Genomic DNA, 12,774 nt, shown 5'->3' with positions numbered 1-12,774 from the left:
ATTATTGGCATTTATTTATTTCTTGAATTTTTTTTTTTTTTTTTTTTTTTTTTTTCAGGAAAAGAAGAGGATTTGATCAATCTAGCTAATAGAAAAGAAAAAGAGAAACAATAGGTCTGTCTGTCTACTATGGTGACCCGTCCGTTCACAAGCTGCTTTGCTGAATTGAACAAAGACCCGGGTTGGAAAGAAATCTCACTTCTACCTATACCTATCGTACAAGGCAGTATTAGATAGATATCAGTATTCTTTTTTCCTTGAGATTCCACCATCCGACTGGGCCCTGTTTCAATGAGTGAGCTTGTCCATCGACTGCCTCTTTCTCTCTCTTTCTTTCTCTCTCTCAGTGGTACGACCTAGCTAGATAGCTGGTGTCAACTCGAGTATGTATTCGAATGCCTTGTTGTTGTCGTTCTGGAGTAGGCACGTGTATGGGTAGGTAAGAAGAAGTCGGGAGCCGTGACCAGTAAGTCCGATGCGGACAGAGGCAATCAACAAAAGCGAGAGCGACGGATGACTCATGTTGTGAGGGATGGATGATAAATGGCTGATGGAGCCAGTCGCTGCGATGTATCTATCCTTCCACCCCGTGGGCGATTCACTCTGCAATGTAAGCTGAGTTGAGTTGAGTTGAGTCGCCGCAGAAGAAGTGCGATTGAATCTTGTCCTGTCCTGGCCTGATCGATTGGGTGATTGAAAGCGCGATCAAGGTTCATCTCCCGAGGCATACATACGAGCATATATGCATGATATATGCCATGGTGTTGAAACAGATACATACACCTCCGTTGAAATTCCGAGTGGATGATGCGTGCGTGGTTTGTTATTGCGTCCACGGTGTCATCCGTTTACCAATTGACATCACTGAGTTGAAGCTTGCGAGATCGGAAAGACGTGCGGCCCCCGCTGGACTTATCAGCCTTGTTGCTGTTATTGGTGACAGCCGGGCGCTTGGTATCAGAGGCTGACTCGGCGGTCTCGGGCTCGTTGGACATCTCGTAGTTCAGGACTAGACTCTTGATGCGTTGCTGTTCTTCGCGGTCGGCTTGCTGCTGCGTTCTCATCGCGATGGCGAAGCTGGAGTCGGATGGCATGTCGATTTTGCGGGTCTTGTTTTAACGTTAGTATCATATCATATCATTCATTCTCTTGAGAAGGTTCTTGGGAGAAAATGAATGGATGGACAAACCTGCTGCTTATTCCCCTTCTTCGTCATCAGCGAAAACGCCATCGTATTGTGCTGCGCCGGCGCCGGCGCCTGTGCCGGTGGTGGCTGCTCGGCGGGGGCGCCGACGGCTCCAGCGGCGCGTTCTCAGCCCCCGCGCCTTCGCGCGCAGATCGCTTCATGGGCAGGGGAATGTCAAAGACGGCTTTGCGCTCGAACTTGCGCGAGTCGATGCTCTCGGACATCATCTTTTCGAACTCGCGGTCGAACTCGGCTTCGACTTGGGGGTCGCGTTCCTCTTCTTGGCGGGTGACGAAGATTTCTTCTTCGAAGTCGCTGTCTTCGTTTTGTTCATTGGGTCCGGATGCCTGGATGGATTGCTTGCGTTAGCACAAGCACAGGAGATATGAGGGTTTGGTTGGAAACTCACGTCGGCCTCGCCTTCGTCGCTCGACTCTTGGTCGTCTTCGGCTTCGGGGATCACGTCTTCTTCGAGACCCTCGTCTGATGAGCTGCTGTCGGCGTCGTCCTCCTCTGGCTCGGCCGCTCTCTCGGTATCCTGCGTCTTGTAGTTCTGGGCTACTGCTTCGCCGAAGATCTTAGTGGCTTCTTCTAGGTCGGTCACTAGTTTCCATTGAGGCCGTGTGACCGAGTAGGTGTCTTGCACGAGGAAATCAACGTCCATGGGCAGTGGGTCTTTCGTGCACATGTAGTACTGCAGGAAAATCAGCTGTTGCCCTAGTATATAAAATGTGGAATGAACATCCTACCTGGAAGAACGTCAAGAAAAAGTCCAGTTTCTTCTTGGCGGATCCACGGTCAAAGCAGTGTCCGCAGGTATCCAGGAGAGTGCAAACCAGACGGATACGAAAGAAGTCATCGGGCAGGTCGAGCGGTTGAATCCTCCCTGGAATCGGGGTTCCACCTTCTACAACAACCGTTAACAAATGACCGAGAGAGACAGCGACAAGACCAACTCACCATAGCCAAACGTGACGATCCGATACAGCGTGTCGAAGATGACCGGCGAGTCGATCATCTTGTAATTGTACAGCTCTCCAAGGTACTTGACTTCGGCGATGCGCTTCTGGTTGAACTTGAACTCGTTCTGCTCAAGCCCAAGCGTGATACGCTCGAGAATGTTGTCCACGATCCCAATCACGAAATCCTGGTGGTACCTGTACAGAGCGCTGACGAGAATCGCGAGGAGGTGGATATTGCCGTATTTGACCTTGACCGGTTTCGAAAACACACGCTCCAGGATATCAACCACCTGTGGCAACGAGTTAGCATCGAAACGTGGGCCTCCATCAGAACACTTGCTTACCTCTTGTTCTTCCCAATGAAGCTTGCGGATCGACTTCAGAATCTTCGTATAATTCCGCTTATTCATATCCAGATACACAAGCCGACGAATAAAAGACTCCATAGGCGTGCGCTCCTTCTGCTGAATAGCAGGCCGCGGCGGCGGATCAACATAGTACACCGCGTTCTCGATAATCATCCGCTCCTGCTGACCGAGATGCTGGACCGTCTTCTTCCGTGTGAGTGTCTCTAGGAACGAAGCCATTCTCGGGGAAGTCTCCGGGTTGCGGAACAAGTACCGACCGCAGTTCTCCAGCAAATGACCGATGATCTCGATGTTCATGCGCGAGAAGTCATCCAGCGAGACTTTGAAGCAGTGGAAGATGATGTGCTCCGGGACAACGCCGAATTTGGTCAATTCCGCTAGGTAGCGGACGTTGCTCATGCGGACTTGGCCCAGGAACTCCTTGGACTTTCGGCGCTGGAGACTGCGGAACTCTTCGTCGAGGTATGTCGTTATTCCCTGCGGGATGTCGGGTAGGTACTGGCCCAGGGTTGCCACTAGGCGGGAGTATAGCGGCAGAAGATCGATGCGGCCCTTGGGGACGTCGGATACAGCCTTGACAAGCCTGTTTCGCGAGGCCTTTGAGTTCACGAAGCAGAAGTCCAGCGCCAGCTGATCGACGTGGTCCTTTGTCTGCAGATCGGGGAGTTTTGCCAGGAGAGCGTCGACCTGCGCACCGACGGTTTTGCTTGCGATGGCCATAGACTGGTCGTCTGCATCTGCGGACGCCTTCTCCTCAGAGGCTGAAGGTTGGGAGGCTGGTTCGGACTTCTCGACCCCCTCCGGTGTACCGTCTTTCTTGGCCGTCTCCTCTGACTCGTTCTTTTTCTTCTTCCCATCCTCGAGCAAAACAGCCGGCACTTTTCCCTTAAGGTCCATCAAGTTCTCGTAGAAGCGTCGCTCTTCTTCATCTTCCCAGATCCCCGCACCGTCGCCTTGGCCGCGCAGGTATTCAGCAGTCTTCACAAGCCCTATCCCCCCGCTGGAGTTGGCGTCGGTTGTCTCCTGCTCGGCCAAAGCCGGCATTTCCGCACCGAGCGCCTCGCACAAGACCTGAGTGTTTGCCACCAGCTTCTCCAGCGTCTTGGTCTGCTTCTCGAAGTTCGCCTGGCGATCCTCGAAGATCTCGCCACTCTTGACGTAGGCCTCCGCATTGCGACGACTCTGGTTGATCAACGCCCGTTGATCGCGTACAACGTGCGCCTTGACGTCCTCCAGATATCGGTTCAGGATGCTTCGGAAGCGGGACTGGGCCTTCTCTGGAACAAGTGGCGGGTCGTCCTCAGTCGCATCTCCATTGTCTCCGCCGTTCGTCGCCGGAATCTCCGCGGGCGCAGTAGCAGTCGTGGTACCATCCGCTTCAACCGTCTTCCGACCTTCATCCACCGGTTTGGTCCCTAGAATATCCCAGCTGAAGCTCTTGACGAACAGGACGGCAAGCGGCAGGTTGGTGTGGTCGCGGTCGTGGCCTAAAAGATCCTTCAAGACTTCCAAAGGAAACGGCTCAGCCTCCTTATCGCCATCTCGCGCCGCAGGGGTGACCTTAGCCTTGGAGGGCACTTCAGAAGCCTTCCCGCCAATCCCCACCAGCCCCTCCTTCCCCTTCGTGCCCACGTCCTCCGGCCGTTCAATATCATCCAGCGTCCGCAAAACCCCCACCAGCCACAACTCCGTCACCACGCGGAGCAAAATCCGGTGACGAGACAAGCGCTCCTTCTCCTCGCGCTCGCGCACCTCAGGACTCAGCGCCTTCAACTGCCCCTTGTCCGGCGTGCTGAGGCCGCGACCCAGAAGCCATCCGATCTGTCGCGTGAACTCCGCGGCTCCGAATCGCTGGTGCAGGGCGCTCGCGATTTCGACCCCGGTGGCGATTTCGCCGGGCGACTTTAGCTTGCAGAGGCCTTCGAAGCAGGCGGAGATGATCTCGGAGAGGTACTTGTGGAGCGAGAGCGTGCGGATGTCGGACAGGAAGGTCTGCTGGGCGGCGGCGTTGATGCCCGTGCGGAGACGTTTGATGAAGGCGGTGTTTTTCTTCAGCGCGGAATCGAGAGACTTGCTGACGGGGAAGACATCTATTGCGTGATTGTCTAGCGATTAGAGAAGCAGATCCTGACGGGGAGGAGAGGGGTAGTTGAAGACGTATTGGGTGGGTGTATTGGGACGGTATTTACCACTTTCGCCATTCCAGGCTCTCTCGTTGAGATCGCGGAGCTCTCCTATAAGCATGTAATGTTAGCGATAATTGCACGCACAGAGTGAGGTTCATGAACTGTGTGGATCCAGGGATCGTACGCTTCCGTTGACGTTCCATTCTCTTAAGCCCGTTCGCTGTATTTTCAACTGTCGTGGGGTCTTTCCAGAGAGTCGGAAAGGAAAGCGCACAAGTGACTTGAACGCCACATTGGTGGAGATTAATGAAAGGGAAAGTGACGCGCTCTCGTCTCGAAAGTCGGCGATTTCGGAGGAGGGTTAAGAAGTGAGGCGGGTCTGGCTGGAGAAAAGCCGTGACGGAGAGCAGAGCGACTTGCGGCGGCGAAGAGTGGGAGCCGAAGGCGGTCCCTGCGGGTGGGCAACTTTAGGCGGAACCTCGTCACATCAATGTGGACTACAGAGGTATAGGACACTTCATAACATCATCTTCAATTTGTTCTTGCCTCACAGTACACCACTGACTTTGCAGACATACTGACAGTACATTCTCAAGACGACCCTCAGCCAACACACGATACCATTACACAGAGAACCCAGCAAACACACGAACCACCAATTACCACAAGACCAAACAAACTTCAATCTGGAACCCCCAACCAACAAAAACCAAACCAATTACAACATCCAAAATATAATAACGGACGAAAGAAAGACAGAAAGAAACCATATCATCCAAACAATCAATAACCACTGACCGAAGACCGATGATGACCACTACTCCTCCACCCCACCACGCTCAATCTCCGTAAACCCACTCTCATCCCCCTTCTTCACCTCCAACAGCCGCGACTGCAGATCATGCTTGCGATCCTGCTGACTCCAGCTCTGGCGACGCTCATGAGCACGATCCCTCGGTTTCCACGGTCTCTGCGGGATATGATGCTCGTGTGTCATGCTGGAGGAGATCTCGGGGTAGGTTTCTGTTGGGCTGGATGCGGTGGGAGAGAGCTTGATTGGGTTGGGCTCTGGGTCCAGCGTTTCCGCTTCGTGGGATGGGTTTGGGAGGGGCATTTTCTCGAGTGTCCGTCGCTGGTTATAGTGATGCGTGGAGTGTGTAGTTTTATAGGTAGGTAGGTGGGTAAGTAGGTTATGCGATCAATGGCTAGATGGTGTTGTTAAGTAGTAGGAAGTAGTAGGTGGGCGAGCTTGGTGCTCTTATAACTCATGTTATATCGTTTTCAAGAGGCAATGCAGAAAGACACACGTTGGTGTTGTCTGGCCCCGTGGTGATATCTGACATCCCTTGGTTGGAAATCATCCCATCGCTAACATCATTATGATATATGCGTGGGACAAATGGTTACATGTGAACGAACAGTGACACCTCTCGGATCAACCATGGTCCGATCCAATATCAGATACCAGTACCTTGAAGCATAACTGGAAAGAAACCGACTGGACTGGAATAATTCTAAACACTAATGCTTTTTTCCTTTTTTTTTTTGTTTCTTGGAAACAGATAACATACAGTCCATGATCGTTCCAAAATAGAGGGAATACAGATACCAGAAATCCACTGGGCAAACACAAAGGGGAAAATACAACAATATAAACATGGGGATAGTATCGATGCCCACCCCGAGGGAGAAGGCCATTGGAGGGGTCAGACCATTGGAGGCAACATGCGAGACAACAAGAGGTACACACACACTCGCCCAGGCAAACACCCTGGGGAAACACCGCAGACATCACACATGGGTGGCAAACAAAACAGTCAGACCACCTAGTAACAAGTCGATGAAATAATCATCACGAACTGGACCACCATTCATCATACACCTTCATACTGCAACATGAAATAAAACAGGGTATGCCCACGCCACGCTATGCGAATAATCAATGAAAGTCACAAACAGCAAGAAAAGAAGCAACACAACTATGTACTAAGAACGGTAACCACCTTTGGTTCGATCGTCACGACCAGAAGGTGGGTAGGCAAGTACTATCATCTGTCTTGCGCAATATCTGGTCGACATCTATTTCGGCTTACGCCAGAAGTATTGCTAGGGTCGGTTAGTGATTGGTCCAAGCTGGTCAGTGGCGAGCTTCGTACCTTATGCTGCTTTCTACAATTGCGGAGTCCGGGCTTCCGAAGGTCATTCACAACAGCTTCGCGCCGCATCTCGTCGTCGTCGAAATCAGCGACGTAGTAGTACTCGCTTTCGAGGGGCTTCCCGGCAGCGTCCTTGCCTTCACGGGCAACCTTCCCAATACACTTGGCGGTGTCGATGATGGCGAGAACCTGGTCCCTGGTGGGCACATCCTTGGAGCCACCTTCCTTCCTCCAAAAGCTAGGAGGAAGGTTGTTGAGAATAGTCGAGAAGGGAGTCGACGAGAGACGGGAGAAGGCCAGCTGGTTGACGGCGTGGTTCTGCACTCGTCCCACGCTTTCGTCAGACAGATCGAGCTTGGCAGGCGCTTGGTGGATCTCCTCAGCTGGCTTCGACGGCTGCTTGGGGGACTTGGTGGACGAGTCGTGCTGGGCAGCAAGCTGGTTGCGCGGACGGGTAGGCTGAAGCGGCGAGTCATCCGCAGTAAACGATGCCAGGCGTGGCAGGAGGTTCTCCCCGAACGGCCCAAACGAATGAATAATGGGATCATTTTCCTCGTCATGATCAGAGAAGTCGTCATTCTTACTCAGCTCACTCAGGTCACTGGACTGCGAACTCTGCAAGAGGTCCGCTTCATCGGAGGCCGGGTCTTGGAAATCCTCAGACGGCAACACATCCCGAGAGGTGTTGCGGCGGATCGGGGACGCCTCATCCTCGTACACGACCACCGAATTGCGAGAACGGGTCGGGGTAAACAGAGGCGAAGAGGGAGGGACAAGAGACTTGGTTGCGGGAGACGGAGACACGGGAGAAGCCAACCGCGGACGCTCAACAGCAGGACTATCCTGGAGACTCCGACGGGATTGCCCGTGGCGTGTCGGGGTGCTTTCCTCCTCCGTCGAGACATAATCTTTCTTATCCCCGCGTGGCCATTGGACCAACACCCGCGCGTCATGAACATCAATCATGATATCGGCATCTTTTATATCCGACGTGAACGTCTTCCCCTTGGCCAAATCATAGGTTTTCCCCTGGCAATGCAACTTAATCCCATTCCATCCCATGCACAGTATCTCCACCCTATCACGGTCGAAGGGGTTCGGGGCCGGTTTATACGTGGCCTTGACGTGGATTCGAGAAATCATACGGTTGGCGGCTAGTTGATGCTGGCACGAGACACTCGATCTACCCATCAGGAGGGGGTCACCATTCTCCGAGAGCATCAATGTTGGCACAGCGGACAGCGGAGACCGTTCCGAGTTGGAGGAGACGACGGCTCGTCGTGACGCGTTTCGAGACAGGGCCATGCGAGGCGGAGAGGAGGACATAATATGGGTGGACGAGGTCGGGACCGGCGTAGGGTACATCGAGGCGAGGCCATTGTCCTCGCGTGCTACACGCTTCTGGGGACGAGGCAGAGAGGGCGACGAGCTCAATGGCTCAAACGCGGGCAACAGAGACGCTGGACGCTTCACACCTGCCACGGAAGCAGTGAAACTGCTCCTTGGGGGAGAAGACTCCATGGTGACAGGATAGTCTATTCAACAGCACCAACACGTCCTAACGGTACCGTGAACAAACCTAGACGGGACAACACTCTCCAATTGAAGCGGTGGGGGGTAGGACGAGAAGGGATTCGCGTCGAGGACCCGACAGAGGAAGGGTCAGTCTATTTCTATAGACCAGGTAAAACAAGGAAAGCGAGCAGACGAATCGAGGCAAGTGAAAGACGAAAAGGAATGAGCCTTGAACACAACTACCCCCCAAAAGGCGAGGACCAGGAGGTTGGGGGAGGCACAGAATTGGTCTATGGACGAAAAGGAAAGAAAAAGAAAAAAAAAAGGAATGAGAAGTAATCACGAAAGGGTAAAAAAAAAAGGTCAAGGGAAAAAAACGAAAAAGGGTGAGAGGATTGGGTGTGTGGTGGAATGCGTACCGGAGCGGAGGGTCTCGTCCAGCGCGGAAATGCACGCTTACAGCCCGAGACGCGTTCGATAGGCGCCGGCGAGGTTCACCAAGCTCCACCACTAACCTCGCGCAGTTTACTTACGAACTTCTTAGACTGTGTATTCCTCAGCATTTTGGAGATTTAGAGGCAATTCAACATATAATTTTGACTACATTTGCACCCGAAAAACAGGCCCTTCCATTGACTTTCCTCCTACAAAGGCCGTGTCGACAGGGCGCGTCTCCCCGCGTCCCCCAGTCATGTGCCTCGCGTTTTCTGGTTCGCATCCCGTGACTTGCGCCTGATCATGTGATCACCGTCTCGAAGGGGAAAGGCATGTGCCTTAGCAGCCTGACGCAGGATTCTCTGCCCTTTGATTGGACACTATGCATGTTGTCGCGACTTGATACCTACTACAGTAGTACCAGGTACTACCGACTATACCATGGACTACCTGGTAAATGGTATATAAGTCCATACCTGTACCCCCGGAGTACTCCGTTACTAGCTACAAATAAGCGGACTTATCACCAACATCGAACCCTCCTGTCCAAATACCTAGGAATTGGCCAGGATTCTCCTTAATCTTCTCCCAGCCTAGCATTGGCACCCTTCATTGCGGACACACCCTACAGTCCCTACTTCGATCCTAGCCCATGAACTACGGAGTGTACGGACTCCCTACCTTATCTACCCACCTACCCACCTAGTTATGTCCAGCATAAATTTTATGTCCCGACGCGACGCCTCCCGCAACCACGTAAACGTAACCACGTAAGATGTAACCAACGTACGCGACCAAATAACTAATGCAAGCGCGCCAGCCTTCATACTCGCTACCCTACCCAAGTCAGTAATTCCAATATAACCATCACACAAGGTAGTATGTACTACTAACGACTAGTCAACATAAGTAGTAACTAATTGACTATTGAACCCCCCACCGACCGACGCACCGATCTCCTTGTTTCTTTCTCTCCCAACCCCACTTAAGTGCACATTCCAGAGGACCACTGCCAGCACGGGGTTTAGTCTAGTCCGTGCGTGGTTCTTTTCTTGCTGTACTATAGTGTGGTGTAAAATCGAACAGAAAGGCTCAGTTTCAATCAGCTACCTACTCAACTAATATATATATATATGTATTGCCCAAAGCACAACAACCCATCGACCTAGTACCGATATATATGTAGAGAGGGAGAGAGAGACGGGGAGAGGTATATATTGTGCCTGCCAGGGGCTAAACCCCACATTCACGACGCAACACGACACGACATCTGCAGGACATTCCAACCGGAGACGAGGGGCCGGACTTACATATGTACCTACTTAAGCACCAAGTGCCTACCTACCTTACTACTTGGTAAGTAAGTAGATAATGTTTTTTAAAGTACGGTGAGGGACCCCGAGGAAATGCAATGCCAGGGATTATGCTTTCTTTATTTTTCGTCTCGTCTGTAGGGCGTGGAGTTGGGTTTGGACGGAGATATGACTTGTGTTGAATGTTGAAGACCCGTTTGGCTGATGGGGTTGCGTTGGTTGTGGTTGGGGTTGTGTTTTGGAGATGCGGGATATATACATAGATATATATGTTGTTCAAAGACCCCATATTTACATACACGCCCTACCTACAGACACCGTCGCGATCTCAATATATAACAACATTATTTATAAAACTATCTTACTAGAAGAAATAATAAAAGAAAAGTCAAGGTGACAAGAAATCAGTTTACTTCGCAGGAGGGTAGAGAAAGTAAATCTAACCACAGGCGTCCCCCACCGCCCCCAAACCCCAGACAGGATGGAGACTGTGGGGGACGTCACGGAAAAAATGTGACGTGAACCGGAATGTTTTCAAAACCACGTGGGACAAAATATACTTAAGATACACAGAAGAAAAGCAAACACACTCGCCGGTGGAATCATGAAAATAGGGAGTGGGACGCGGCGTGGAAGGGGAAGGGGCTACCGGGTTGCAGTTGCACCCATGTGGCTTTGTCAATTGCGAGCCGACCCGAACGTTTAGTAAAAGACGTAGGTGGCGTCGCCGGACAAGGCTTGGACCTATTGAAGAAAGAAGAATTAGCCAGAGTCAAAGTGAAGTGAGAAAGAGAAAGGGAAACATACAGTGCAGCCGGAGTCGTTGCTGCCCGTCTCGGAGATGAACTTGCCATCCTCATACTTGCACGATCCGCTGAGGTTGTCACCCTTGATCTTGATGTTGAAGTCGAGCTTCTCGTTGGTGGTGGGGCTGTTCTGGAAGATGGAGAGCCATTTGCCGTTGTTGGAGCCAACACCGAGGTTGACGGGGGCCCAGTTGCCGATGGGCTCGCTGCCGTCACCCCACTGGCAGCCCTTCTCGGGCTTGGTGCCGCGGGGGTTGACGTAGTACTGGGCCGAGGTGGTCTTGCCCTTCCACTTGAAGTACTTGTCGCCGTCGGGGCAGGTCAGGGGCTGCAGGTCGTTGTGGCCCAGGCTCATAGGAATGGTCTCGGCCTCGGTACCGGGGTAGTCAGTACGGCAAACGGAGACGTTATCGCTCAGGTTGTTCTCAACGCTGACACCGCCCACACCCTCGATGCAGAGCTTGCTGGACAGCTCGGTGTTGGTGAGGTAGAGCTTGCCGTTGCGGCACTCCAGGCCACCGACGGACTGGCCCGTGGCGCCCTGGGTGGTGGGCCACTGGGACTTCTGGTACCCAGCGGGGCAGGCATAGGAGCACATGGCGCCGGAGTGGCAGGTGTCGCCGGTGACGGCGGTGACGATGTCGCTGATCAGCTCATCGGCCAGGGACACGTACTGGATACCGGACCAGCCGCCCAGGCCCAGGTATTCCAGGGGCACGGCACCGTAATCGGACGGGAATTCACCGCAGTCGATCTCGCCATCGGGGAACTCCTTGTCCATGCCCTTGCCGCCGCTGGAGGAGCCGCTGGAGGAGGCCGGGGGAGGAGAGGCCGAGCTGGTGGTCGAGGGAGCCGCCTTGGTGGTGGTGCTGCTGGTGCTGGCGGGGGCGGTGGTGGTGGGTTCCTCAGCAAACTCGCCGGGGGCGACAGTGGGCGTCGGAGTGGCGGTCGAGGTCGGGCCGGCCAGGATGCTCTTGCACTCATCGACCTTGGGGGCGGCACCGGCCCAGATCAGGGTGCCATCGGCGATACCCTGGCAAGCCTCCTCGGCAGTGATCATCTCATCGCCGAGCTTGTACTCGACAACGGTGTCACCGGGGACCACATCGACGGTACGCTTGTGGTGGTGACGGTGCTGGTGGTGGTGCTGGGCAGCGACGAGAGAGCCCGCCGTCGCCAGGGTCAGAGCAACTGAGTTGAACTTCATTGTGTTGGTATGTAGTAGATATGTTCCTGGAGATGGTGATGTATATGGACTGATCCGATCTATATATGCCGGGGGGTTGATTAGCGCACATGCCACGGGAGTCTCGAGTCATCCATTCCACTGGGCACAATGTCTCTTATCAGTTGGTCCTGATAACCCCTGACACCTGACACCTGCTCTCATCGCCTCAGTCCCCACCTCGGCCGGCCAGCATGGAGATATGCGCACGGCCAAGGACTGGGGGAGCAGGGTGCAGGGCGCATTCATGATGTTTTATGGGATGCAAGACTACCACGAGGAACGGACCAACGACCAGAAGGGGAACAATGCTTATACATACATCAACGTCAGGGCAAGCCAGTCGCGCGCTTTTGATATGACTGTACAGGGATCGAACGAATCGCTTCGGAATTGAACGTGAAGTAGAGTGTGTGAGCAAGGAGCTAGATTCGATAACAGAGGTTCCCAAAAGAGTGTACGAGAGAGAAACAGGTCTCTCAGTTCGGATAGGAATCTCAAAGAACTGGCAAGAAGCAAAGGTGAAAACACTCTGGGGGGGGGGAGAAGAAGGGAGAGAGAGAGAGAAGAGGAGAAAATGTGGAGGGATGATGGGAGGGAAGGGGAGATGAAAAGGAACGAAATGAGATTGAGTCGGACTAACTACTAGTTCAATGTACAGGGAAAATGGATGGGCCCAGGG

General features: G+C 53.1%; 5 protein-coding genes across 5 annotated transcripts; all 5 read right to left on the bottom strand.

Moving 5' to 3' along the window:
- Window positions 1–848: 848 nt before the first annotated feature.
- P168DRAFT_318065 (uncharacterized protein) lies at window positions 849–1,094 on the bottom strand (the record flags this gene model as incomplete). Its single annotated transcript, XM_024840171.1, has 2 exons — window positions 849–906; window positions 970–1,094. 2 exons carry the CDS (start codon window positions 1,092–1,094, stop codon window positions 849–851), a joined length of 183 nt encoding a protein of 60 aa, XP_024693622.1.
- Window positions 970–5,072, bottom strand: P168DRAFT_326770 (regulator of nonsense transcripts 2). Its single transcript, XM_024841163.1, has 8 exons — window positions 4,827–5,072; window positions 4,706–4,750; window positions 2,493–4,606; window positions 2,147–2,438; window positions 1,936–2,093; window positions 1,596–1,880; window positions 1,190–1,533; window positions 970–1,109 (listed from the first exon to the last, which is right to left on the bottom strand). Exons 1-7 carry the CDS (start codon window positions 4,843–4,845, stop codon window positions 1,216–1,218), a joined length of 3,231 nt encoding a protein of 1,076 aa, XP_024693621.1. The 5' UTR covers window positions 4,846–5,072; the 3' UTR covers window positions 970–1,109; window positions 1,190–1,215.
- A 116-nt stretch (window positions 5,073–5,188) lies between these two features.
- Window positions 5,189–5,938, bottom strand: P168DRAFT_289855 (uncharacterized protein). The gene has a single exon (XM_024837090.1). It carries the CDS (start codon window positions 5,754–5,756, stop codon window positions 5,460–5,462), a length of 297 nt encoding a protein of 98 aa, XP_024693620.1. The 5' UTR covers window positions 5,757–5,938; the 3' UTR covers window positions 5,189–5,459.
- A 783-nt stretch (window positions 5,939–6,721) lies between these two features.
- fhdA (putative transcription factor Tos4) lies at window positions 6,722–8,319 on the bottom strand (the record flags this gene model as incomplete). Its single annotated transcript, XM_024835929.1, has 2 exons — window positions 6,722–6,748; window positions 6,799–8,319. The coding sequence occupies 2 exons, from the start codon at window positions 8,317–8,319 to the stop codon at window positions 6,722–6,724; spliced, it is 1,548 nt and encodes a 515-aa protein (XP_024693619.1).
- Window positions 8,320–10,763: 2,444 nt separating this feature from the next.
- Window positions 10,764–12,074, bottom strand: sun1 (SUN family protein UTH1; the record flags this gene model as incomplete). Its single annotated transcript, XM_024833479.1, has 2 exons — window positions 10,764–10,805; window positions 10,869–12,074. The coding sequence occupies 2 exons, from the start codon at window positions 12,072–12,074 to the stop codon at window positions 10,764–10,766; spliced, it is 1,248 nt and encodes a 415-aa protein (XP_024693618.1).
- Between the last annotated feature and the right edge of the window lie 700 nt (window positions 12,075–12,774).

The sequence above is a fragment of the Aspergillus campestris genome (assembly GCF_002847485.1).
Source record: "Aspergillus campestris IBT 28561 chromosome Unknown P168scaffold_5, whole genome shotgun sequence".
Taxonomy (NCBI): Eukaryota; Fungi; Ascomycota; class Eurotiomycetes; order Eurotiales; family Aspergillaceae; genus Aspergillus; species Aspergillus campestris.
The sequence above is the reverse complement of the archived record's forward strand: the minus strand, read 5'-3'. Positions and strand labels throughout refer to the sequence as shown.

Coding starts and splice junctions, on each gene's coding strand:
- P168DRAFT_326770 (XM_024841163.1), bottom strand. Junction 4,607..4,705: donor AGCCTGGAATGGCGAAAGTG/GTAAATACCGTC, acceptor ATCACGCAATAG/ATGTCTTCCCCGTCAGCAAG. Junction 1,881..1,935: donor TTTTCTTGACGTTCTTCCAG/GTAGGATGTTCA, acceptor ATTTTCCTGCAG/TACTACATGTGCACGAAAGA.
- P168DRAFT_289855 (XM_024837090.1), bottom strand. CDS start 5,756: ATGCCCCTCCCAAACCCATCCCACGAAGCGGAAACGCTGGACCCAGAG.